Raw genomic sequence first — 26,510 nt, forward strand, 5'->3', positions numbered from 1 at the left:
TTCGACTTGGATTACAAAATGCCCCCATTTTGTAAAAATGCTTTCCGCTAAGAGGTTTGGGACGGAATTCAACTCTACAATAACTAGACAAACAATGATAAGTAACGAACTTTTTAAAACTTCATCAAATAATGATCGTAGAACAGATTGTTTGTACGCGTTTCCAAAATGCTAAAATCTCATCAATTTTTAATATTCGAATGTAAAGCCTAAAATGATCTCTATTTCAACGAAAATAGCTTTAACATAAAGTTTCATAATAAAACTCTTTACCTTTGCTTTCGTTTTGCTGATTAACAGAAATTATTTTATTTCGTTAAATATGTTGGGGCTTCCACCTTATCAAAATTCGAATTATCAAAGATACCCCATTTTACGGTACAATTATTTCAGATTTCATTCCAAAATTGATGAAATAACTATTTCAATTATTGTCTAAAGAATTGAAATTGACGTTGAATGAGTTCTTGAGATATGTGAAACTTAGATAAAACATAAGTATTTTATCTCAGGTTGAAAAGTTTCAGTTCATTTAATATTCTCTATGTTCTGAATCAATCCATAAAAAAAAATATTCAAATAGACTCAGAGCACAGACAAACAGACGTAACAGCTAGAATAATTATCAATTCAAAACATAGTCACGTGAACATTTACGCCCAATGCTAAAAATACTGCATTTGGTCAACCGAGAACTAGGTGGCGGTAGTGAGCATTCGACAAACTCAAACAAATGCGATGTGAGAGCCACGAGTGGTCCGTCGGCCAACTACCAAAAATTAGAATTGGGCGCTATTCTGCTGTACGTCTGTTTGTTTGTGCTCCAAGTTTAAGGTGCAACAGATTGGAATCTAACTTCTAAGATTGCACTTAAATTTCAAAGGCACTAATTTCACGAAGCAAACATCCTGCAACAGTGCAATTTTTATGTTGGCCTTGTGCACTAGCAGAAAGCTTAAAATCAGGTAGATCAGGAACGTTCGCCTACTATTTCTCCAGTTTAATGCTATTGAAAACGCGATTAGGGTCACAAGTCGACCATTGTGACGGCCATCTTTGGATTCCGAGATGTTACACCTTTACCTTTAGTGTTGGAACTTTGGAAAATCCTTTGGAGTACTATATATCAACTCCAAAAATAGAAAACCTTGGCTATCGTCTGAATTCTTCCGCCAGCCAATTTTCTATTCTCATTGCGAAAACTGGGTCGAAACAAAGTACTTTACTACAAACTATGCTTGTCCTACATATATCATAATTGTGTTTTACGTAAAATCACGTATTACCCGCACGTACCAAGCCAGCAATCACGCCAAACCACCAAGTGAGAGCGAAGGAGACATCGGGCCGCAGAGTAGTGGAACCCAATCGATAATGCTATTCGTGTTAATTAGCGTCGCTACAACGTATTGCTTGGAGAACGGGTTGTGGCGGTGGTGGTCGATTGACAGTGGCGTTGACTTTCCCGAACCGGTTTCCGTTGTATTTAGCCGTAGCTAGTGGCGAGTAGTCCACACCATCGTCTCTGGAAATCATCTAAATCTATCTGTATACGACGACTATTAGCGTCAGATATCAAAGCTTTCCTTTCTTCCAAGTGCCAACCCCCGAGGAAGGAGTTTCGTTGGGACTGCTATCGTCTCTCTACGATGACGGCAGATCGCAAATCAACTTTCACATGGTCGAATTTTTACGGTCTCGCCGGTTCTCTCGTTGCTTGGAGCAGATGTGTGTATGGCTGGCTATCGATAAGATCCCATCCTGAGAAAACAGATGCGGTGCCACGGGCGGATTGGAGGACGTGAAACGGAGAAACTGCTGATGAAGTGATATACATACTGCAAACGAAGAATCGAGTAAACAATCATTTACATATACAAATTTGGATGGAAATACTCGACATCTGTGAAATGAAGAGAGGATCAAAGCTAAACCAGTTAATTTAAGGAAGCTCGTGTAAAATGGTTTAGACTGGTTTAAATAGATTCCAAGGTCTCTGGACTATTATTATTCTACTTGTTCGCTAGAACTCCGAACCTCACCCTAGAACTCTAGAAAGATTCGCGAATCAGGCGAAACTGACAAAATGTACACAATTGAAGAAAATATAGCGTTGAAATTGTAGCTCGATTGTCTATTCACTGCCCTTGAACTTTTCCCCTATCGATAATTCAACTATTCAAAAAACGCAAATTTGTAGAAGACGAAACTTAACCTCATGCCAAACCACACACTTTATTGGTTACGCCTGTGTTTTTGTTTATCAAAGTGATGGGCGCATCTGAAATCGAAATCAAAACACGGCGAGAGTAAACGGCGACATTGCAAACAAAAAATAAACAAGGTGTACATGGCGGGCTTAATTGAAACCATAATGTAAACATGGCGCAAAAGTAATAGGCAACACTAAAAATAATATCGATTACAGGCTCATAACATTGGGCGATACTGGCATCATTGAGTGTGTTTAAGGCGAAACCTTATAATATTTTTTTTAGTACGAAATAGCTAGGGAAATTGTAGGAGATGTGTGGGGTATTGATAAGGATTTTAAAAATAGGTTGATGAAATGTGTATTGAAGTGGAAAGGTTAAAGTTTGAGTATATTTTCTCCAATTGGGATTAAAAATTGCACATGAGAATTTCATTGGTTATTTTCTCATTGTTATTGATTTGTCAGATAGGCCCTTATCGCGAATCCCTCTCGAACTGTATACAGAAAGGTACAGTATACGTCAATACATTTTCAATCGTTTCAATTTTATATACAAAATTTCTAACTTTAGAGGATTAGATCTGAGTTATCAATGGACCGATTTGTATGAAATAGTAACAGTTCTTTGGACGTAACTTATTTATATATACATTTTTAAGTATTTTTTCCAACCATCGAGTTCGAAAGCAATAACGGTTAGATTCAGCAACCTTGAAGATTTAGATGAGACGAACAAGTTTGCTGACAATTTTTGTGTAGGGCTATCATATATTGAAATAGGTTGTTGGGATTTTTTCTTCAATTATTTCACTCTAATCAAGTTATTGTTTTTGATTATTATTTATGGAAAATTAAAAAAGTTGCAAATGTACTTTTTGACGATCTACCTTGTTTATTATAAGCCAATCTAACTTCCTTATAGCATTGTTGAATATCAGATTGACTCTATGGATTTGCTGCCTTATTTGACACGAAAATGCCTATCGTAGCAGCTACAGTACTAGGGAATCCATAAAAAAAATGCAATACGTATAATATCCACAGAGAAACCGAAACCATTTTGCGGTCCAAGTTTATTTCCGCTACCTTTCCAACTATAGAAAGAGGCAGACAACGTCTATCACGAGTGTACGTGAGACGTCTTATCGCAAAACAAGGTCGAACTTGCTACGACGGTATCCGAGCTCATCAATCACGTTTTTCTGCTCGTCCATTCCCACACATATATAGGGTATACTGCCCACACTAGTACTCGGCTTCGGTGTTTATTCTCACCTCCGGCTGTAAACATAGAACGACAGATAAGTGTACGATTCGGTGATAACCGATTTCTTATTTATATGAGTGTCAATCACTGCGGTTGGCGTTGGTCGGTTTGGCTTCTTCTTCTTTTTCTTCTCCTTGGCATTACGTCCTCTCTGGGACAGAACCTGCTTCTCAGCTTAGTGTTCAGTGAGCACTTCCACAGTTATTAACTTAAAGCTTTTTTGCCAAAGCTTCCATTTTCGCTTTTGTATGTCGTGTGGACGATGATACTCTATGCCCAGGGAAGTCAAGGAAATTTCCATTACAAAAAGATCCTGGACCGACCGGGAATCAAACCCAGACACCTTCAGCATGGCTCTGCTTTGTAGCCGCGGACACTAACCACTCGGCTAAGAAAGGTCGGTTTGGCACAAAACTTAAATATTTTGCCTCGGTCGACACCTCGGTGGGATTGACAAGGGCAAACAAAACCGACGAAAATACAAGCAATATACAAACAAGATAAGTTTCGAAGATTTTTTCAACTGAACGCCGTAAAACTATGGAGGTACTCTTGTATTGGATCAGGAATAACCATACGATTTTCAGTTTGCCAACAAATACTCCAAAGTTCAGATAGCTTAGCCACAGACAAACAGACGTAACACTTAGAACAAATTTCTTTAAAAACCATCCCCGAGCTCACACCACCATCATTTAGTGAGCATGATGCACGAAGCATGAAGTAGTTTTGTGCAACAAGACCTGCAGATGGCGGTAGTGTTAAACATCGAACATGAAGAAAAACAATACGCGCGCCTCTAGTTGTGAGATTTGGAACACTACGAATTTGAAATGATCGTTAAATAAGTGGTTAAAGATGGAATTTTATCAATGTTACGTCTGTTTTTCTGTGGCTTAATTATCTAGAACCACGGAAAACCATTTTAAATGCACTATAGATTAGTTCAGAATACATAAAATCAGGAATTCAAAACCTTTCCAAATTTAAAGGAGCGTTTGGGGGCTACTTCCTTCCTTTTTCAATTAATTCGAATGCCTAGGCAATGGCTTAGAGTATATATGAAAAAAAGTTGACTGAATACATTGAAATAATGATCGGTTTCAAGTTTCCACCTATAGGTGGCATTGTAGTCAAAAAGATAGTCATGTTTCTCGCACGTAAAATGGAGAATCTATGTTTGCATAGGAAACAATCAGTGAACAAAAGTATCAGTTTCCCTAGATATAACTTTTTGTTTCTCAACAAAAAGACTTTTAGTTTGACTCTTCTATGGTCAAGTCACTAAAGAAAGAATTTCGTGGCCAAGAAAGTAGATGGAACAATTTTTTCTATGGATTGATTGATTTTCTCCTTATAAACTTCAAACTCGTTTACCCTCTCTTAGAGTTGAAGGATACCGCTCAAATTTTCACAGAAGCATCAGAGGGTTCAAATGAAAAAAAAGTGGGAGGTGTAACTTGAGATTTTTGTAGTTTAACCATTATGAGTCACCCTAATCTATAACCTAAGGAATCCTCTAGACGTCCCTCCATAAAACTGATTAAAATCTTAGAGAAATTTCGAAGAATAATCTTGGCAAAATTAGTAATTCGAGAGCAAGCTTTTACCGAGATCTCGGTAAAAGTTTTACCGAGAATCGTCAAATTATTACCGAGATATCAGCTGTTGGGTTCTCGGCGAAAAGTTTTAATGAGGTCGGTGAAATAATTTAAGTGTGTACTGGGACAGCCTGCTTCTCAGCTTAGTGTTCAATGAACACTTTCACAGTTATTAACTGAGAACCTTCTTTGCCAAAGTTGCCATTTTCGCATTCGTTTATCGTGTGGCAAGCACGAAGAGTTGCACTTTTGTCTTCCTGATGCATAAACCACTAGGGTGTCCCAAAATTTCACTTTGTCAGAAAACTGGGGGGTTCAACCTCCAAATGGTAGCTTTTGATGTTACAGCCTTTGATGGCGACTCTGAGAGGTTTACTCGTTGAAATTTATGAAAAAAAAGTCAAATTTTCATGACTAACATCGAATAACAATTTAGATCAGCAAATTTACGACGACACCCATTATTTTTATATATTTTGAAGATTCCTGGGGTCTACATTATACGGGAAAATCATTCACAGTATGTTTTGTACAAACATTTAGCACACTGATTTCTTTAATATACGAAAACTATTATTTTTGGCAGTATATTCTTATTTTAAACTAGTAGACCCGGACAACTTTGTCTTGCCATCAAGTAGGTTATTGAAAAACACTATTGATCATCCCATACAAAATGACAGTTCCGTTCACGATCGTTTGTTCGACTTTCCTGGCGAATATCTTGGGATTTTCATACACACAAAAACGTCGGAACTCTTGATGAACAAAATGGAGAAATAATCTTTAAAATACGTTGACACGTTCGTAAGCCATTTCGTGACATACAAACACCCAATGTTTGGATTTGGATCCGAATAAACCGATCGAACCATATTCGGAGAGTGTAACGGTTCGCGAACCATAACAGTTCTTGGCCCATCGCAATCGGAGAGCCCTATGAATGCGAACATTCACTCTCTCGTTTGGTACGTGGCACGAGAGCGTTCAAGAGTAGCAACTCTCACAGACTGCAACAGTATTGAGCCATCCGGGTGGTTTAAGTTTTGCATAAAATTGGTAATAACTTTCAAATTTTCTGGTAATGCTGCCTTTAACAACCAAATTACAATCTATTGGATCATTGAACATCCCTTTGGTTGCAAACATAGCACAGAAAATGGAAAATATTCGCCTCTGTTTATTTATCAGAATGAGAGTGGGTCAGCGAATGTTACAAGTGTTGACACACAGTGATCGGCGCCAAACAGTGGGTGGTGTGTGTCTGTCTTGTTTTCGTTCATGGTTCGTTATCTTCCACGAACGATAAATGTCATGCGTGTTGTATGAATGCAGGCGAATAAATGGGATGAAATTTTGGCTCGTGTGTCAATGATCGTTAAATTTCCCAAAGCCTGCAAACACCATTCCATTTATATTTATATAGATAATCAAAAATGGGTATTAAACTTAACCCTAGCACAATACTCTATCTATGAAAAGATGTGAAATTTTTAAGAAAGACGATAAACCTCTTTAGTTTTAGAGTTATTCACAATTTACTAAGAAAGAAATGTGAATTTCTTGCTATTTTTTTCTGTATATCATACAAATGTGTTCCCATTCCAAATATATGTTCCCATAAATCGAATGAATTCCAAAGGTGCATTATTTTTTACATAAAATTATTGTTATGGCTGGGTTTATGATTTAGTGGAAGTTTTTTGCTTGTTTGTTGCTCCTCATTGCATTCATTTGCGCGAGAAAAAAAAAAGATAGTTGAAATGCTGTTAGCACAAAACTTCCAATCATTATTATACATCGAACTAAATATTTAATTATAATTTTTGGTCAACTTCGCAAGACTGCATTTTTTAGATTTATGTTCAATATATTTCTGATTGAAATAACTTCCATTTTAACCACTAAAAGAAAAAGAAAGAGTGATTTGTTCAATTCTTATTCCGCAAAAATTTTCGAAAATGTCCACCGGTTCGGAGTAATTCCGGTGGATCACTGGGTCAAGTCGGGTAAAAATGACCCCAACTTCCATTTCAATCAACTTCCTATTTCATCTGACTCCATTTCAATTTAATTTTATTCCTTCGACTACGGACGTCATGTGAGCACCAATTAGACAATTAGTACAAGCTTCGGCCTGGTTTTTTTATAATATATGGTAGCTCCGTAGAACCGATCCAAAATAGGTCAGTTTTTTTTCTGAACTACAAATTTGAGTATTACACATTATTAGTTCAAAAAACCGGCTTAAATTTTATCGGAAAAGATCATTGCAGGATATTAGCCATCTAGAAATAATCAATAACTCGAACTATTTCCATTTTATTAAAAACCTGGTTCACAACTAAGTTACTGGACCTGTCATCAAGGTGGCCAATATCCTGCAAATGATTCCTCACAACCATGTCTGAGTTAGTTTTTGCAAATGTTCAACTCCTAAATTTCGACAATTAAATTGACCTATATTCAGCCGGTTCTAAGGGAGTCTCATATATAACCCAAAAATGCCCAAGGCCAAAGCTGGTCTCAGTGACTGAGTTCTCATACGGCGTCCCTCGTTAAAACTTTAAAAACAGTCAGATTTATACTGATAAGTTGGGTGAAAGTTGGTTGAAAAGGAAGCTGGTGTTTCTTTTACCCGGCATGATCTAGTGACCCACCGGAATTACTCCAAGCCGGTGTACATTTCATGAAATTCCAATAATAATTGTGAAACTATAAATCTAGACGATTACATTCGAACTAAACGGAAGGCCGAGAGGGTAAAAATTTGAACTGTTTTTCCGTTTGCTGGGCGGATACTGGTTAAAGCAGATACTTCCAGTAATTTTCACAGTATTCGATCTGGAAAATTCTGCAAGAATTTTTCCAGGATGTCCTTCAGGGACTTGCTCTAGATTCTTCTACTGTATTGTTTTTTTTTTAATATTTATTCCCGCAATTCTTCATGGGAATCCTTCAAAACTTCTTCAGAGGCGTTGTTTTATCAGGGATTACTTAATCAATTCTCTGAAGAAAACGCAACAAGTCCTGGAGGCATCCTAAGAGAAATTCCTGGTTGAAATCTCAAAGAAGTCCTGTGAGAAGTGTCCGGAAAAACTCCTGTGAATATTCACCACGTAGTTTCACCATAAACTGCTGGAAGAATCTCTGGAGAAACTCGTAAAGGAGCCTATGAAAACCCCTTCAAGGACATATTTCGACAAACATTTGAAAAACGGCCCAAGACGTCTTGTGCTTTTCAGAAACGTTGCTGTTGAGCTATTTTAAATCCGCCCACGCAAACTAACACCCTATCAGAAAGATTAGTGTAAGCTCTTCCTGATAGTGGCATTGGTGAGCGTGATCGAGTTTAATTGGACTCAACAATGCTCTTGTCCACAGTTGATCAGCAAGAGTTTTCTCCTTCTATTTTGTATGGGGAAAGGCATCTAACTTCAAACTTCTCGTGAGTGGAAGCTGTTTTCAAAAAAATATTTGGTAGGCATGATAGCCATCATCATCACGCACAACCGGTACCAAATATTTTTTTTCGAAAATAGTTCCCAATTTTGAGAAATAATTCGTTACATGCATTTCGCCATACCCGAAAAATCGGGTTACCTTTTAGCGATTTTTCGTACATAGACACTAGCGCTTGTGCGTTACTATGTGGCGAGTAGCGAATCAAGCCATGCATGTAATCATCTAACGAATTATTTCTCAAAATTGGGAACTCTTTCCGAAAAAATATTTGGTACTGGTTTTTAAAAAAGACACCGACACGTTAATGCTTTCAGTGAACGATTTGCCCTTTGAAGGAAGCACCACACTAGACAACGGACTAGCATGCAACGCCCAGTGGCACAGTCAGAAAACATTCTTTACGAAAACTTTTCCGGCCTGAAGCGGGAATCGAACCCACGCTCCTTGATTCGATGAGGTAACACTAAACACGAAGCCCGTGGTTGTGCGTAATATCATGCGTAATATAGGCCTGAGTGAAAGCAAAAATATTGAAACCCTCACCGCTCAGAGAATACTTAACGGATTCAAATGATTTTTTGTCAGTTCACTGGCCCACATATCTAGTTTCTAAAAGTGGCCAGAGGAACTCAGAAATATTCCTGTGGCCGGAGTTATTCTGGTGGGTCACTGGGTCAAGTCGGGTGAAAAAGGGCTATTTTTTGGGACATGCCAAGTTACCTTTATTTATTTGAAATGACAATCATTTCAATTTACATAAATCATTAAGATCTGATACTCAACATTATAAATGAAGAGTTTAGCACTGTTTAAAATATATCGGATGAGGCCATTCGGACGTAATGCCCGGACGAGCCGGCTATATATTTGTTGGATACTAAACCGTTTCAATGTTCGAAAAGTTGAAATTAAATGTAATTGTGCACTAAAATACGTTCCCATAAGCTTGGCACAGATGTTCAGATAGAAATTGGTCACTTTATCGTAAGTTTGAGGCGTCCCGGTACCCGAAAATGGTCATTTGTAGGATTAATCAAATGAAAAACTCATAGTTATCCAATTCAATCGTTTCTCAAAAGGTTTACACTGATGCAATTTTCTTAAAATTCCGTCATGTAGTGGCCACATTATAACCGATTCCGGAAACTATCTGTGACTGGAAGTTTGCCTACCTCCAGGGGCACAAACGCACAGTAGTGTAACCAATATATTTTGGTCCCCCTGGGCCATTTTCCTGCAAATTTCCCAGTTTAAATCGAAAAACCAACTCAATTCGCATGACGTTTTGAAAGATAAGACTATTCCACACTTGCATCAACCGTTTGTACATAGAAAATTTTTGTTTATTTTATCTAAAAATTAATTTAATTTAATCGGTTCATCCTGCAACCGTTACAACACGTTACACACAGAAATTGAAGCCGTCAGAAATTTTTCAAACGTAAACAAAAACTTTTTTCAAATTTCTGAACTAAAAGCGTAGAATTTCTTCGGTTTTCCATTGTCAATCGATTGATTAGACTATGGGCAAGCATATTATACACCCATTGTCGTGGACTTTGTCGCCAAACGATAAAAAATGCCGGGGGTCCAAAATATATACTTTGAGGGTCCAAAATGTATTGGTGTGTCCAAAATAATGAAAAACAGTGCTTCACATTCCAATTATTTTAGACGCTTTTTGGATCCTACATGACCGTATGCGCATTTTTATCTCGTTGAGGAAGTTTTTCTCCACATTTTGGCATGATCTTTGACTTAGTTCCACTGTGCAATTAATTAATTGGAACAAAAAACTAAAATCACTTCCTTAGGGGGTCCAAAATACTAACGGTCGGTAACGGTACTACCCTTCTCACCCGACCTGACCCAGTGATCCACCGAAATTACTCCGACCATAGGAATATTTCCGCGTTCCTCTGTCCACTTCTAGAAATAAGCAGTGCTGGAAAAGTTCGCATCACGAAGCAGCTCACGAGTGCATACCGACGCATAACAAACATCACATTTTTTTTTTTTAAGTCCGCACCCGCCTGCTCGGGAGAACATGTCAAAAAAAAGTAGCAACAAGCTCGGGAACGTTTACTCGCGAGTAACCAAGCAAGTTGTGATTTATTATGGTTCTGACAGACAAATTAATTGCATAACCATCAAGTCGACAGTAAACTACTAGTTTGTAGTCAAAAACCCTTGGAAACCATAAATCTTGGAGGGGAAGCAGCTTTTTTCTCAATAACACAATTTGACTCTGAACAGCTCCGAACACGTTCGCGAATCACTTTTAGCTTCGGTTACTCGGATGCGAGTAAACCAGCGCTCTGACGCTCGGGAGCTTTCGGTTTTGTTTTTGTTCCAGTTCAGCAAAACTGTTCGCCACTTTCCATCACTGGAAATAAGATATGTGTGCCAGTATACTGACAAAAAATCATTTGAATCCGTTAAGAATTCGCTGAACGGTGAGGGTTTTAGTATTTTTGCTTTCACTCAGGACTATACGGGTTAATGCTTTCATTTACGAGAAATTTGAAGTTAGATGCCTTTCCCCATACAAAAAAAAATACGAGAAAACTTCTGCTGATCAACTGTGGACGAGAGCAAAGCAGGTAATCCATTGCCATCCAAACTTGTTATCTTCTGACCGTGTTCTTCGAAGAATAACAAAGAAAGAATCGCTGTATCGCTCACAGTCATATATCACTTGGTGGTGTAGTAGTATGGTATTAGATTCTGAATCTAGGGGTCTTGTGTTTTGAGATCAGGTGAGAACTTTTTTTGTTGAACACGGAAAGTCTGAAGAAGCCATACAAAGTGTGTATATTAGTGTGGGACAAAATTCTCGCTCCAGTCCACTTTTTGGATTGCATTTTGGCCCCATAACAGCTGTGCAAAATTTCAGCTCGATCGGAGAAACTATATTTTAGCGCCAACCGTTCAAAGTTTGTATAGGATTTACTATGGAAAAACCTACTGTTGCAAAGAAAAATCGCCAGAGGTCGCTCATTGACCTCTATAAAAATTCTGAACACAGACCTCGATAGGTGGCTCCATCCCATTACCCCGAACGCCACTACCCCGAATGAGCCATTACCCCGAATAGTATGAGATACAGTGCAGTATCTTTTTTGCGGGCAAAAACATCATCCTAATGAAAACTGGTAGTTAATGACGCGTAAAATTCGTCGGTAAAATGTGCATCATATATTTTCCCTTCTTTTATATGTCAGCTATTCTTTCAAAATATCCTGTTGGCAACTATCTTCATCTCATTCTTTCTGAGACAGTGCCTGTTTATCAGCTCAGGGAAACTTTCGCAGTTCAAGGGTTCATACACAAATTTCATAACGCCAAAAATTGCCATTTTTGACACCTGTACCCACCCCATCGTACCATTTTTTTGTATGAAAATTCTACATATTGTGTATCAGCTGTAACATTTTGAGGACAACCACCTATAACGTTTTTTGCCCCCTTCAGCGTTACAAAATTTGTGAATGGGCTTCTAATTAAATAAGACTTTTATTGCCTGGGAGCTTTCCTTGTCAGTTCACCATTATTGTACCATGTGCCTCTATGCCCAGGGACGCCAAGGGAATGTTCAATGCATAAGATCCGCCACCAGAGGGGTTCGAACCTATAACCCTGAATATGGTCATGCTGAACAGCTGCGTGATCACCGGTATTATGACTTCCTGGTGGTGTTCATATTTCAATTTTGTTTTGAACAAATATTTTCCTTCCTTATGAATATAGGTTGTGCCATAGCATAACGTTGTTACAGTGATCATTCACGTCATAGCTTTTAAAATTTCACCAGAAATTTGTCCTTCTTTCTTAAATAGGTTGTTCTTTAAATTTTCGTTGAATAAGCTAGTCACCAATATTTCCATATAAAACAGCTTTTTTAAAAGAATATATCCGGAAGGCATTTACTAAAGTAAATCCCGCTATAATTCAGAAATTTTTCCTTTCTTTTATCTTCTTGTATTAAAACAGACCGGTCTCTTATGGATTTTCTCACCACTTTTCTGCCATGATCATTTCTTCATTATCTTGAATAAAAAAAAATGTTTGTGGTTATCTCATCGAAATTCAAATTGATGATCCCACAAACCAAGGAATGATTTTACAGTAGTGGCAATCAGAGGCCGATGTTTTTTTCTAACATGTACAAGTGTATTAACGTTTTCTTGCTATAGCGGAACGGTTGTCTATCAGATTGGTCTTTGAGCGGGTTCCATAGAATAACACTTGCAGCGACTATCTCAGGATGACCTTCCATTACCATCGTTTACGGAACAAAATCTTTAAGAAGACCTTGTAGCTCGACACCTACAAAAATGAGTAAAGGAAGTGGGTACCGACGTCCAATTAGAGACTTTACTACATTCTAATTTAGTGCATATGCTAATGCTATGCTTTCCAAAATACATTCAACCTTCTTTTAGAAATAGGCTGTTCTTCAGAGCATTACAATGTGGCTGTGTGAATCTCATTAAAATTAGAGGACAAATCCAAAAAACATAGTATGTAAAAATTATTTGCTGAAAAACTAGTTGCTTTTTATCATCTAATATTTAAAAAATACATTGCTGAGCCAAACTCGTTAAATACTCATAAGGAATCGTACAACTATCTCCCCACTCTCTAACTTGAATAAGTCTCAAAATGTTATGCATTCGGGGTAATGGCGTTCGGGGTAGTGACCCATTCGGGGTAATGGCTTTCGGGGTAATGGCGTTCGGGGTAATGGCATTCGGGGTAGTGGCGTTCGGGGTAGTGTCATAGAGTCCGATAGGTATTTTTACGATGAAGAATATTGCCGAAGACCGCGAAACAATCCGACATTTGTGTAAAAAGTTATTCAATGAAAACCTATTGGCAAGGCAGCGTTGATTGACACGTAAAGGAGTAACAATAGCAACAAAATCTGGCAAAATTTTCGAATAGTCTATGCTTATTAACTTTTTTCACAAGCATCGGATTGATTTGCAATCTTTTGCAATGTTGTTCATCGTAGAAATACCTATCGAGATCTGTGTTCAGAATTTTTATAGAGGACATTAGGCGACCTCTGGCGATTTTTCTTTGCAAAAGTAGGTTTTCCCATAGTAAATCCTATACAAACTTTGAACGGCTGGCGCTAAAATATAGTTTCTCTGATAGAGCTGAAATTTTGCACAGTTGTTATGGGGCCCAAATGCAACCAAAAAGTGAAGTGGAGCGAGAATCTATTTTTTTTTTTCATATAACCGTGTCCCAGGCTAGTGTATATTAGAGATGGGCAAAATGATCAAATTTTGAGAGCGAATCGTAGGTAAATCACTCACAAAAGTGAATCGACTCTTTTGTTCGATTCGGTGACTCATTTTATAAAACCAAAAATAAATGATGTATTTTACACAAGAAACACAAAGTATAACTTGTAAAATTTTTGAATGAGAATATTTTTTGTACAGCATTTATTTAAACATGTCCTAATTGTTTGACTATGATAATTCAAACTCGGAAATATGATTCCTAACAAATGTTTAAGCCCTCTTTCAAAATATTCGGTGCAAATGAATCATGACTCTATTGAAAGGAACCGTGATTCGTTCACTAATTTCCGAGAGTCAACTCTTTTGAATGATTCGTGAGTGAGTCGCCCATCTCTAGTGTATATGGCCTCCACTTTGGTATGTGTGGCTTATTTTTCAAAAGTTCTCAAAACCGAAAATTCGTGTGTTTTTTTGAATTCAAATCACACTAAAAGAAAAAAACTAAACTAAAATAAATTTTGAGCCAAAAATATTAAGATTTAGAGGTTTCATCCAGGATTAATAAAATATCCTGATATTCTTTAAGGGGTTTCGTCAAGAATTTTACAGGGATTTTTTACGGAGAGTTCTTATGGATAGCTCTACATTGCTTTTTTTTTTTTTTTTTTTTGAAATCATGATATGATAATCAAATTTAGTTCCTTCCAAGAACTCCTCAAAAAATTTTTGCAGGAGGTTTACTTGGAATTTCCTCAGTAATATCAACAATAATTTTCCAGTAATTCCTCCAATGTTCCTCGCGTAATCACGATTTCGTATTTCGTAATCAAGGAATACTTCTAGACCTTCTCAAGAGCAACGTCTAAGAATACATACAGATATCCTTGTAGAAGTTCAATGGAGGTTACCTCGAAAAGTTCCCCAAGGGTTTCATTAAAAGTTCCTCTACAGATTCCTTCCGGAATTGCTTCAGAGGTTCATCCTTGAGTTTCTGCAACGATTCCTCAAGAATTTTCCAACAAATTCTTCCAGGGATTCAATCTGACGGAACTGCCCTTGAGGTTTCTCAAGTAAATCCCATCAGCCCCTGTTCCCTCCCTGACTACGCTTATGAACTTTGGCTAATTTCCCATGCAATTTTTTAAAACAAAACTTTAAAATTACTGAGATAGTGGCAATCGTTATAGAATTACCGTGTTCAATTTCCAATTCGATGCTCGTTAAAAGTTAACACAGAAGATGATAAAGCAGTTTATATCTTCCGCCGTGTTTTCTAAACTAATTTTCCTGGATGAACAATTCCTCCCACTGACTGTGGTGATGTGGGCTTGACAATGTCAACCGAGAATGATGGATTGGATTGCAATTTCGACGATGCTTGTACAAGACATCCTCCCTTCGCCGTGTTGGCCATAAATAAACTTTGTAGTGCATATATATCTACACACAGGTTGGTCTGCACATGCGGCCCCGGAGCTGATTAAATTTATTGGCAGATGTGGATGGAATACCGACTACCAGTGAATAGCGGCTACAGCGACTGCAAGGTATAAGTAATAACAGCAAATTGATGTCGTCGTCGTCGTCGCGTCGTAAATTTTTATTGTGATTGAAATGACTTTCACTGCGTTCATCTGCGTCTTCCTACGGTAGCATATTGTTAGTGGCGAAACCGAGCACGGAGTTTAACTGGTCCAGAAAACCTGGAGACTCGGCATCGCCCGGATCGGTACGCTGAACGCAACGACTCTGGTACATCTGGTCCAGTTTAGTGACGTCCTTATCGCTGAGTCCTTTACGCTGTCCCAGCGTTACATTCGGCTGCAAGGCTTCGATGGTTGGTTGTTGATTTTTCGAAAATGCCTTACCACTGTAGTGCATCACACTGCCGTAGTCGTATTCCACACCGTAGCTAGTCACCACACTGTCGTTGTACTTGTTGAAGTTGTGCTCATGACCAGGTTCAATATTGTCCCAGAGAATCTTCACATAGTCGTCCCTGTTTGAGGCGCTTTGCTGATGGAAGAATCCCAATGCGTGTAACAATTCGTGAACTACCACTCCATGTTTGATACATCCTGGAGACTGGAGATTCACAGTTTGACCTTCGGATTGCATTCCAACGCTGGACCAGCAGCCGCTGCCGTTCGATCGGAAGACTACCCAGTTGGCGTCACTCTTATGGTACGGCCGAAATTTGATACACGTTTTGTTGTGATACTCTTTGAGGGCCCGCAATATCACTAACTCTTGTTCATCAGCTAAAATCATAAATAATTATCACTTCACATAGTTCAGAACAGCAGTAAAAACTCACTGAAGTCTTCATCCTCGATGTAATAAGGCACGGTTGCGTTGGGCCATCGCATAGTGTCGTTCAATATCCCATTGCGAGCATTGTGTGACTCCAGAAGCATATCTCCTTCGAAGAGTCCACTGAGTTCCCAAGGATTGACGTCTTCGTCATCAGATAGTTCCTCGATTTGAATCGCTATGCGAGACCGTTCAGTTTCACTGTGTGTCTGTCCGCTACCATGTTTCGGATTCGGAGGACGATCCGTATCTTGGTAGCAGCTTCCTAAACAGACAAACACCACTAATCCAATCCACAGAAGCGACGTCGACACCATTTTGTGCGTACTGTTGAAGAAGTCGATCTATACTGAGTTCCGCAGAACTTGCTTATAAAGCACCTATTCGATGAAGTTTCATTTGCTCTATTCATAGGGTACGCAGCAGGGATGCGCACAGCTTTTGTCATCGCATTCTTATCAACCAGTGCTGCTCCAGAATGCGGCCAATACCCCGCTGTTTCTGATGGGGCAACGGAATGCTAGCAGAACTTTTTACTTTAGCGGAACACTTCCGGACAACGATAAAAGGTGTAATTAATTGCGTGTGGCACTGCATACCAATGAGAGGGTTGATGACCGTTACGTTGGGTGAAGTTGTAACACATCGGATTGTGAATAAAGCAATATTGCGACTGACAACTTTGCACAAATGTTACATTCGTCGAAGTCATGATAAAAATGTGAGCTAGAGGTACTCATTTTACAAATTGGAAATAATAACATGAAACGAGCTCACCAAATAATACTTTATACTCGACTTGAGCAGACAACTAAAACCGAAATCTATCAAAATCCTGCATACCGGCCATCTCGAACTAATCTGCAGTACTTTGTACTGCATTTTAATCGTCTTTTCAATACCCCATTTAGCCTGTATCTTAAACTTCAAAAACAGCTGGAGGTTGTAGAAACTTGAAGTTGTATTTAATCTACCTAGCAAACCAGATCAAATTGTATAAGTGTGCAGTTTTCGTTGAAATTGGATATGATGCAAAATTTAATTGATTCAAATCATTAACGAAATCATCAATATCATTTGACCTGAATTTGCATCTTATAGAATTTCAATTTAATCTGACCGACAATGGAGCTTCAAACTGTCATTCCATTACAATTTATTTTTAACTTGGTATGACTCTATTATAATCATCAATGTGAGATTACATATAAGTTCATCTGATGTACATAGATTTAAAATCATACAGGGGAAGACTAAACATCACCGAACACAACATAAAACGAAAAACCTTGTGTTCATGAACATAAAAAACAGTTAAAAGAACAGCTCCGTCTGACAGAAATACGATGACATTACTATGCATAAGTTTTTTTGTACGATCTCTTCAATAAAAAGCTGCACTTCGTTTTATTTGCAGTCGTTAATTCGATAGAAACATGAAACTTTCAGTGTTGCACTGGCTTATTTTTTTGCAAAATGAAAATTAAGTTCGGTAACATCAAAACACGATAGTCTACAGTATTGCATTCATATTTTCTAAAAGACCATTTCCTTTAGTAACGACTAGTGGTAACGTGTCCGAGTTCTGATCGACTGGTCAGAAGTTCGAGGCTTGTCTGTTGATTTTTTTTCTGTTTATATTTTCTTTGTTTGTAAAAAATAAGTCATATACACTGCAACACACAGTCATATACGAGGTCATAGTGAGCGCCAAATCAAATTGAGTTGCAGTCTCAGTTATGTGAACATATTTGTTGGCTGGGTATAGAACCAATTTAGAAAATTAACAAGAAAAGATGTGGAAATTCTTATGGGATTAAAACAGTGGTGAAAGTCGTTACCTTTCAGTCATCCTATCACGCTGAAAAAGCTATCAATGTTATGTTTAGCTGCCCGAAAATGGTTTGTTATTTTCTTCTTCGAGTGACTCCGTTTATGGTTTTGAGCGAAATATTTTTTTAAATTGATGGTAACCGATTTGTTTTTAAATTGATATAATCGAATGTGATTATGTTCAACAATAGAGTCCTAAAACCCTATCCCAATTTCAGTACCAAACGCTTCGGTTTAGACCAGAAACACATGTTTACTTAATTTTTAAATATTTTTCGTTGATTCAAGTCCAAAAAACAATGTTTTCCGTTTTTTTTGTGATTTTGTCAAATTCCTTGGTTTAAACTCAAATTTCGGATGTATTTTGTTTGGCGTTTTTTTCGACTTAGTGAACGTCAAACATGATCAAAAGTGTCAAGGTTCTAATTTGGACCTATTTATAGAAATACAATTTAAACACGATATAGCCGATATTTTTGCGGGAAAAATTACCGAAATAGAAGTAAAACACGCTCTATCAAATTTTTTGATAAAAACAAGATTTTATCAAAAATTTTAGGATCCAATTATGTCAGCTGATTTTATTACTATTATTATTTCTTAAGCAATTTCTGCAAATACTTTGCTTTCACTTTTAACCTGTTTTCTCAACGTTTCATCTATTGATTCATTCTGCAGTCTTCGAATCCCAGACCTGAAAGCAAGCCTCTTTTTAGAAACTTGGTCACTATTCAAAAGCAAGTCTATGTTTTCAATCCTGGGTCAAATTTTTTAACCAAAAAGATGTCTAAAGTTTAAAGTCACTTATTTTCTTTTCCTGCTCAGAATGAATCCTGGTGAAGAATCTAAAGCTTTCAGTGAAACCTTCAGAGGTATTCAAATATTCAACCAATTCTTTAAAATTTATTTTCAGATTCCTCGGGAAAAACTTCAGGAACTCTGCTAGTAATTTCTTCTGGATCACTTTCAGTTACTCCTTCATTGTTCTCTACCGAAATGCCTCCTATCTCCTCTACAAATTTTCTAATGAATCCGTCCAGGAATTCCGGTAGTGATTTTCAATGGGTTCTTAGAGAAATTTCTCCAGCATTTGCACCAAAAATATTGAGCACTCCAGCGCTACTACATCCTGTTACATTCACAGGATATCCTCTCAATATTTTTCCATGGGCAATGCCATTATCTCCTCCACAGAATTTTCGAAAAATTCTTTCACTTGTCACTCTAGAAGATTTTCTTAACATTCCTGCAGGAATTCCTCAAAGAAAATCCGTAAAGGTTTATTTATGAAATTTTGAACAAATTCGTTTTGAGATTCAACTAGGAAACCGTACAAAAAGTTCAGCTAGATCTCCTATGTACTTCGCAAATTCAACCACAGTCTGTCCCAGGTTTTGATCCAAAGACTCCTCCAGTGATTATTCCCAGATTATTATTATTGTCTTCCAGGTATTCCTTCCTCAATCAAAATTCTCCAGATGCTCAACAATTCCTACAGCATTCCATCCTTGGATTATTCCTGCATATCTTGCAAATATTTCTAAAGTATCAAGTTATATCTTCATTAATTTTTCAAAATTTAATTTAAATTTCCACACTAGCAAATACTTCAGCTATTATTTAAGCTTTCACATATCTCTTCAGGGATTCCGTCCGATGTTTCGATATTTTTTTTCAAATATAATCTTATTCATTCATCTAGAATATCTTCAAGAGTCCTGCAGTTCTTCCGAGATCCTCACAGGAGTTTATCAGGAATTTCCATTTCAAAGAAATTTCATCAAAGATTGCTTTGAGATTTTATTTAGAAATACCACCAGGACTTCCTCAAAGGATTTCTGGATTTAACCCTGGAGGATTCTTAGGAGCAACCGCTAAAGTAATTTAGAATTGAGGTTTCTTATTTTTTGGTGAAGAATTGTTTAAGGTTCTGTGGACTCAGTGGCCGTGCGGTTAGGGTTAGCAAGCATGAGCCACATCGATCCAAGGAGTGTGGGTTCGATTCCCACTGCAGTCCGGAAAACTTATCGTGGGGAACGTATTTGAACTGTGCCACTGAGCGTTGCAAGCGGTTTTCTAGTGTAGTGCTACTTTCAACAGTGATGGAAAGTTGCGAACATATCTCCTGAACTGGAACAAAAAACAAGACAAAATGCTCGTGAGCATCAGAGTGCTAATTTATTCGCGTCTGTCGTGCTCGTAAGTGAACCAGGCTAAAGTGATTCGTGAGCGTCATTGGAGCTATTCAGAGTCAATTACACTTTTGGAAAAAAAAAACTATTTCCTCTCCATGATTTCTGGTTTTCAAGGGTGTTTGACTACAAACTGGTAGTTTACTGTCGATTTGATGGATACACAATTGACTTGTCTGTCAAAAGTATATGATATATTATTCGGTTACTCGCGAGTAAATGTTCGCGAACCTTTGGCTATTTCTTTTGGTATGTTCTCCCGAAAAGGTGGGTACGAACTTACTCACGCGACTCCTGTTCGCGAGTCTGTCATGTTTGTTTTGCGTTGATTTACACTCGTGAGGTGCTTGATGATCGGAACATTTCCATCACTGACCTTCAAAGGACAAATCGTTCACTGGAAGAATTTATTGGTGTCTTTTCAATTTCTAAAGGTTTCAGGGATTGAAACCAAAAAAATTGCAAGAATCTCTCGCGTATCGCTCTCTGTAACTTTCATAATAAGCTGCACATTATGAGAGACTGTTTATCGTATACTGCTATCACTTTGATGAGATTGGGGGGATAGTAGTACATGATAAAACATGCTCCAGACCTGGGGGACACTATTGCTATTGGAAGTTCCTAGATAGTTTATCGTGCCAGTAAAGTAAAACACCCAACGGTAAACAAGCGAAAAGCGAAAATGGATTTTATCATCGCTCTCTCTTTGGGGCTCTCGTTCGCTGCTTCCATTTCTCAGACTTGTTACAACTTACGATACATTGACGATCGTGGACAGCAATAGATGGGATGCTTTGCTTGCTGTGAATGTGCTTCATACTGAAATGAGAGCGAATTCTGCAATGTCTGAAAGGTATACTTAAATAACTAGTCAAGTTCTAAAAGATTGCCTAGAAAAATCAGGAAATCCTGAAAAAGTCGATAAATTCTTGGGTACTTTAAGGCTTTCTTGAGAAATTTATCAAATTAATCTTTGGAGGAATTCCTGGTGGAACCTCCGGACGAATTTCCAGGGTTATCCTTGGAAATACTCAAGGTTGAATTCCTAAAAGTATTTTGAACAACATTTTTGGAAGGATTTCCTAGGAAATCTGTAAAAGATTTACCAAATGCACTTTTGAACAAATCTTCGAAATATTATTTGGAGGAAACTTTGTCCAAATACATAAATTTACTTAAAAAAATTAAAAAAAAAAAAATTTGTACTGTCATACCTCCATGTGTCGATGTTCCATGACTCGAAATCGACTCATGGAACCATACTGAAAACCAAATTTCATGGTTACTATGATGGTCTCTAGAGATAGCTTTTCAAAGGATTGCAGTTCCATGACTCGATATTTCCATGAGTCGATGGTCCCTTCAATATCCACTCATGGAGATTTCACTGTAGTACAGTGAGGAATTAAAAAATACTAATTATATAAATTCTAATTTACGGTTAATGGTTCCTGTTCGGCCTTTTTTGGTTCTTGTTGAGTCTCTTTTTGGTTTCTTTTTGTTTCAGGCATCAGGTCTCTAAAGTTCGTATTTTTGGTTACTTAGTCGCTACCAGCCCTAGAAATACATAACAATGAAAAAAGCTATGAACTTATTCCTTCACATGAACCATGAATAAGTTTTTAAATTTACTATTCCAACCACGATTGAGCTATCATGAACGCCTTTTATTTGCGTTTTGTTCCCTCTCAATCCAACTGTATCATTAGTCGTTCGCGCTTAACAATCGCAAGATCCTCGCTTCGATTCTGACCTACTGCAAGCTTTTAACTATGATATAGTAATTATTACTGTCAAAATGTTGCCATGGTAATTGAATGCACAAAATACTTGAAATAAATGTGAATTTAGCCTGCACAAATCAAGTGGCGTTGTGTATTTATTTTAACCTTCTGATAAAGTTTATTCAACCGCTTCGCTGTTCTCAGTGTAGAAGTTTTCCATCAAATTCCAAAGCTTATTTTCCAGACATCGCAGAATTAGTTCTCAAATGATTTTGAAGCATGTTCAAAGCAAGAGAAGAGAAACATCGCATCTGTATCGGTCCATGATCGGCAATGTTTCGCACGTTGTAACAAGCTTGATAAACAGCAGCAGCGAAGGAGAGTCCCAAAAAGAGAGCGATGATAAAACCTATTTTTCTCATACATTTACCATTGAAGGTTTGTGTTTTACTTTACTGGCATGATAAACAATACTCTCACATAATTTAGAAGCACAATCAAAGCAAGCGAAGAAAAACATCCCATCTGTAGCGGTCCATGATAGGCAACGTATCGCAAGTTGTAAGAGCACCGAACGAGAGCCCCAAGGAGAGGGGATGATAAAGTTCTTTTTTCTCTCTTGTTTATCATGGAGGGTAGGTGTTTTATTTTACTGACACGATAAACAATCCAAGGTTTGGAACTTGCTCAGAGGGGTTTTATCATGCACTGCTATTCCCCGATATAATCAGAGCTGTAGCAGTACACAATCAACAAGCTTCCATGATGTGCTGCAAATCATGATTGTTGCAAAAAGCGATAAGTGAGAAGTTCTCTCATTTTTTTCATGATTCAATCCCTGAGTAGGCATCATTTTGAATCTTTGAAAGTATCAAAATTAAGGTTTCTAATTTTTTGAACAAGGATTTGTCTAGGCACAACTCGTTCATATTGTATTTTTTTATATAAATTCATGAAGAAAATACTTAAGTAATACTGGTGTTATCCTTAATGCAAATGCTGATGCAATTTTGGAAAGAATTTCCGTTGGATTTTATCTGATTATTTAGTGGAAACCCTAAATAGTTTTCTAGTAAATTTTATATATATAAAAATATTTTTTTTCTGTCTTTATTGACGAGATTTTTAGCCATGGAAACCCTGGATCCGAGATCCACGGCGTGAGAGGCGTGTGTTCTAACCACTACACCAGGTCCTATTTATGTATAGCAAACAACACTAATAAAAAAAAGAATTTTAAACAGCCAGCTTCAAACATATCCCCATCAAATACTATACCAGCACCTCAACAACTAGGCCTACCTGCAACCATGTACTTCATTTTTGTGAAATCAATCGTCAAGCCAAACCTATCCTCGCTTCTGCGCGATCGGTTCCTATTTCGTTTTTATTCTGGTTCCATGATTCAATCTCGAGACTTGGAACAACGACTCGTGAAGCTATAACTCTAGTCTCATTTCTCTGCAAGTTAGATCTCCTAAAGTTCCATACATATAGAATTCAAATGAAATTTAAAATCAATTTGTTATGAACTTTTTTTTCCAAATTTGACCCTTGTTACGGTGCATAATTCCTCAGTGACAAAAGGCGCTTTTCATGTTCCTTATTGTTGATTGCATCACGCGTAACACGACAAGTTAATTAAAATCCCCAAAACAGAAAAAAGGACAAGGTCGCGAGCTTCAGAACAAAAAAAAAAAAGAATGCACGGAGGGGACCCGTTGATTAATGACTTTTCCGAGCAGCTGCCAACAGTGGAACGAGATTATTTCATGAACCGAGTAACTGAAGGAGGAAAATGACCTACTTCTCTATTGTTATTAATGTTGGCACCACTGCCAAACATCAATAAATTACAATTTGATAGACTCTAGTTTAGTCTGAAGCGGAACTGTTCGGCGCAGAACACAAAAGGCCCAATATTGATGACCTCCAATTAAGCTCAAATTAGGGCTACAAATCTACTTTTGGGGGCTTAAAGATCTCCATAAATTTCAATCCATCCAGTGAACCGAGGTGGAATGTCGATGATCTCTCTGTCTTCCGCACCAAACTCATCATCATTCTTCTTACCAACCTAATCACACGGAACTCTGCGGCAGAGCCGTACAATTTTCTGTTTATCTCAATGGCTAATTAATTTACTTCAATCCGCCAGGCAGAGGTGGTTGGTGTGTTGTTATTTATCGCTCAAATGATCTAATGCGTCCATCTCTATTCTGCTTCTGCCATTTCAGATTCGAATCGATTGATGAGCCACACCCTTCGGACGAACGAACCGAACATACGAAACCGTCGAAAGATATCGAACGCGCGCGCGGCTTCTGAATCCGGTGGATGAATGCGCGTCATCGTCTTCAGCAGATAGCAGAAGATCCGCTAAGAAACAGCAGCTGCAGATCGAAGAAAAATTGTTGATTTGTTGAAATAATTGTTTAGATTTATAGGGAAGCCAAGCGTAGAGTGTGTAGTGCGTGTGAAGAAATATTGCGTGAAATTAGTCAATGAAAGAATATATAGTTTATGTGCGTGTTGGAGGCAGAGTATAAGAGCGTATATTTTAACCAGTTCCACCAGATGAAGATCGATTTACGAGTTCAATAGTACCGGCTACGCTTGTTTGAGTTTTGTTCTAAGCTGTAAGCAATATTAATGAAGAGTGCGCGAGTGCAGTTCCTGAAGGCAATGAAGGGCATCAGTGTAATAGCGAAAGCAGACGAAGCAGTTGGTGGCAGTGAATAAAGCGATTCCCGGGAAGCGTTGGAAAGAAAGCAAAGCATGTAAGGCCAGATGTGATCAGCCGGTTTTAGTCGCGAGTTAATATACCAGTAGTGAAGTGGCGCGCAATGATGTGCGTTTGTTGATTTACTTTGGGTTTACGTTATCTGTTTTAGTCATATTTGGTTCCACTCAGTGAATGTTCGTATTTGTGTGAAAAGTGTAAAGCATAAGAAGATCTACATAAGCTGAAAAAGAGATCAAACATCAAGAAGAAAAAGAAAGTCACATGCAATAGCATCAAACAACAATCTGTGTGCCAAATCTTGACGAACGTAGTGAAATAAGAAGCGACACACGCAGCACGCGATACTCAAGAATTCATCATGTCACTGGATTCGATGGGACCGTCGTCGGCTGTTGGAGGAGGCAGTACTGGTGGTGTGGGAACGTTGTCCGGCACCAGGATGATTCACTCACTCAGTACACCATCCGGGGTAGACGGGAGCATTTCAGCGTCACACACCCGCGGCGGCAAGAAACTGGCCGTGCGGATCCAGATGCTGGACGACACCGTCACCATGTTCCAGGTTCAGGTGAGTTTGGTTAGGGTTTATCAACTGTTAACTGTTCAAATCTGTATTTTCTAAGATCTCTCAATAATAATAAGAATACGCAAAACTATTACTTTTGACACCTTTCTAACCCAAACTACAGCAAACTTATAGTTATGCTGAATATTTAAGGTCAACGTAACACTATGAAGGGTGTTTCCTTTATTCTTGCACCATTGTTCAAGAATGTTCATTTCCAAGTAAACGGCTCTTCTTGAAAAACAGACAATGGGCCGTATGAATAAAATGTAGTAAAGTTGAGTTTACTACATTCTCGGTAGTAAACGCTACATGTGGAACACGAGTGGAACATGTTTGTGTCATTTTCCTTTCTACACCTTTCGAACATACTACAAACTACGCATTGCTATGAATAAAGGTAGCATTTACTACAAAGCTACTGGTAGTTAGCTTCAGAGGTTGCTACACATGCTTTAAGATTGCGGAATTGAATGGAATAATTTACTTTTGAGTAAAAATCATGGGAAAACGATGAGTTTAGATATTTTGGAAGGTATTTTGAGTTTTGCTTAGGAATTCTGAGGTTACGAAAACATTCGCCCCGCCAATGCTGAGATTCCGGTAAGATTACCGGCAGTAGCAATTTGTAATATCCGTGTGAATTCTGGCTTTACGATAATTATGTTATTTTCTAGGAATTTTAGGATGTCGGTAGGAATTGAGATATTTATAATGTAATTTGGAATTTTACTTGTAAACTCTGACATCTAAGATTTCCTTTTGAATTCCGGAATTCCTGTAGGAACTTTGGAATTCCGATAGGGATGTCGGATTTTTTATGATAATTCTGGAAGTTTAAATACCATTCTAGGAATATTGCGGAAATATTAGAAATCTGGTAAAAACTCTAGAATTGGGGTGGGAATGGGATTCCGAATATTAATCTCTTGGAATTCTGTGGGTATCTTTGAGACGGTATTTCTGTAAGAATCTATGAGATTGCGGTGGGATTCCTGCGAATTATTGTGTGAATATTTGTAATTCTGAAAATCAATCGTAATTATTGTAAAAACCTTTAAGATTCCGTTGATCTCCAGTTCCGTTGGAATTTCAAAGCAAAGCTTTAATATAAACGATTTGAATGTCGGTAAATATTTTATAGATTTCAATGGATTTTTTTGTGAAATCGACAAGAATTTTGATAATTTCAAAGGGAACCCTGGTGTTTTAGGGGAGATCTTCATTGAATTCTAACGACTACCAATGGAATCACTACAATTCCCATAAAAATCTCGACATTCTAAGTTCTAGACATTACAAGGATACTATCAGAAACCCCACCAAAA

At 37.8% G+C, this 26,510-nt stretch overlaps 2 protein-coding genes across 5 annotated transcripts in view; one reads left to right on the plus strand and one right to left on the minus strand.

Annotated features, from left to right (window-relative positions):
- The window catches only part of LOC5570078 (FERM, RhoGEF and pleckstrin domain-containing protein 2), a 201,335-nt gene that overhangs the window by 42,009 nt on the left and 132,816 nt on the right, over positions 1-26,510 (plus strand). For all 4 annotated transcript variants that reach the window (XM_021849776.1, XM_021849773.1, XM_021849774.1 and 1 more), the window contains one exon: positions 24,109-25,185. In XM_021849776.1, coding sequence (XP_021705468.1) covers positions 24,976-25,185 — 210 coding nt within the window. In that variant the 5' untranslated portion in view covers positions 24,109-24,975. The remainder of the gene's footprint in view (positions 1-24,108; positions 25,186-26,510) is intronic.
- On the minus strand, positions 15,242-16,508 carry LOC5570076 (seminal metalloprotease 1). The gene is made up of 2 exons (XM_001653012.2): positions 16,124-16,508; positions 15,242-16,067 (listed from the first exon to the last, which is right to left on the minus strand). Exons 1-2 carry the CDS (start codon positions 16,434-16,436, stop codon positions 15,451-15,453), a joined length of 930 nt encoding a protein of 309 aa, XP_001653062.1. The 5' UTR covers positions 16,437-16,508; the 3' UTR covers positions 15,242-15,450.

The sequence above is a fragment of the Aedes aegypti genome, chromosome 3 (assembly GCF_002204515.2).
Source record: "Aedes aegypti strain LVP_AGWG chromosome 3, AaegL5.0 Primary Assembly, whole genome shotgun sequence".
Lineage (NCBI taxonomy): Eukaryota > Metazoa > Arthropoda > Insecta > Diptera > Culicidae > Aedes > Aedes aegypti.

What these genes read in the sequence shown, in the direction of transcription:
- LOC5570076 (XM_001653012.2), bottom strand. Translation starts at nt 16,436, where the DNA reads ATGGTGTCGACGTCGCTTCTGTGGATTGGATTAGTGGTGTTTGTCTGT. An exon ending in CATCGAGGATGAAGACTTCA is followed by an intron (nt 16,068 to 16,123) that starts GTGAGTTTTTAC and finishes TTATGATTTTAG; the next exon opens with CTGATGAACAAGAGTTAGTG.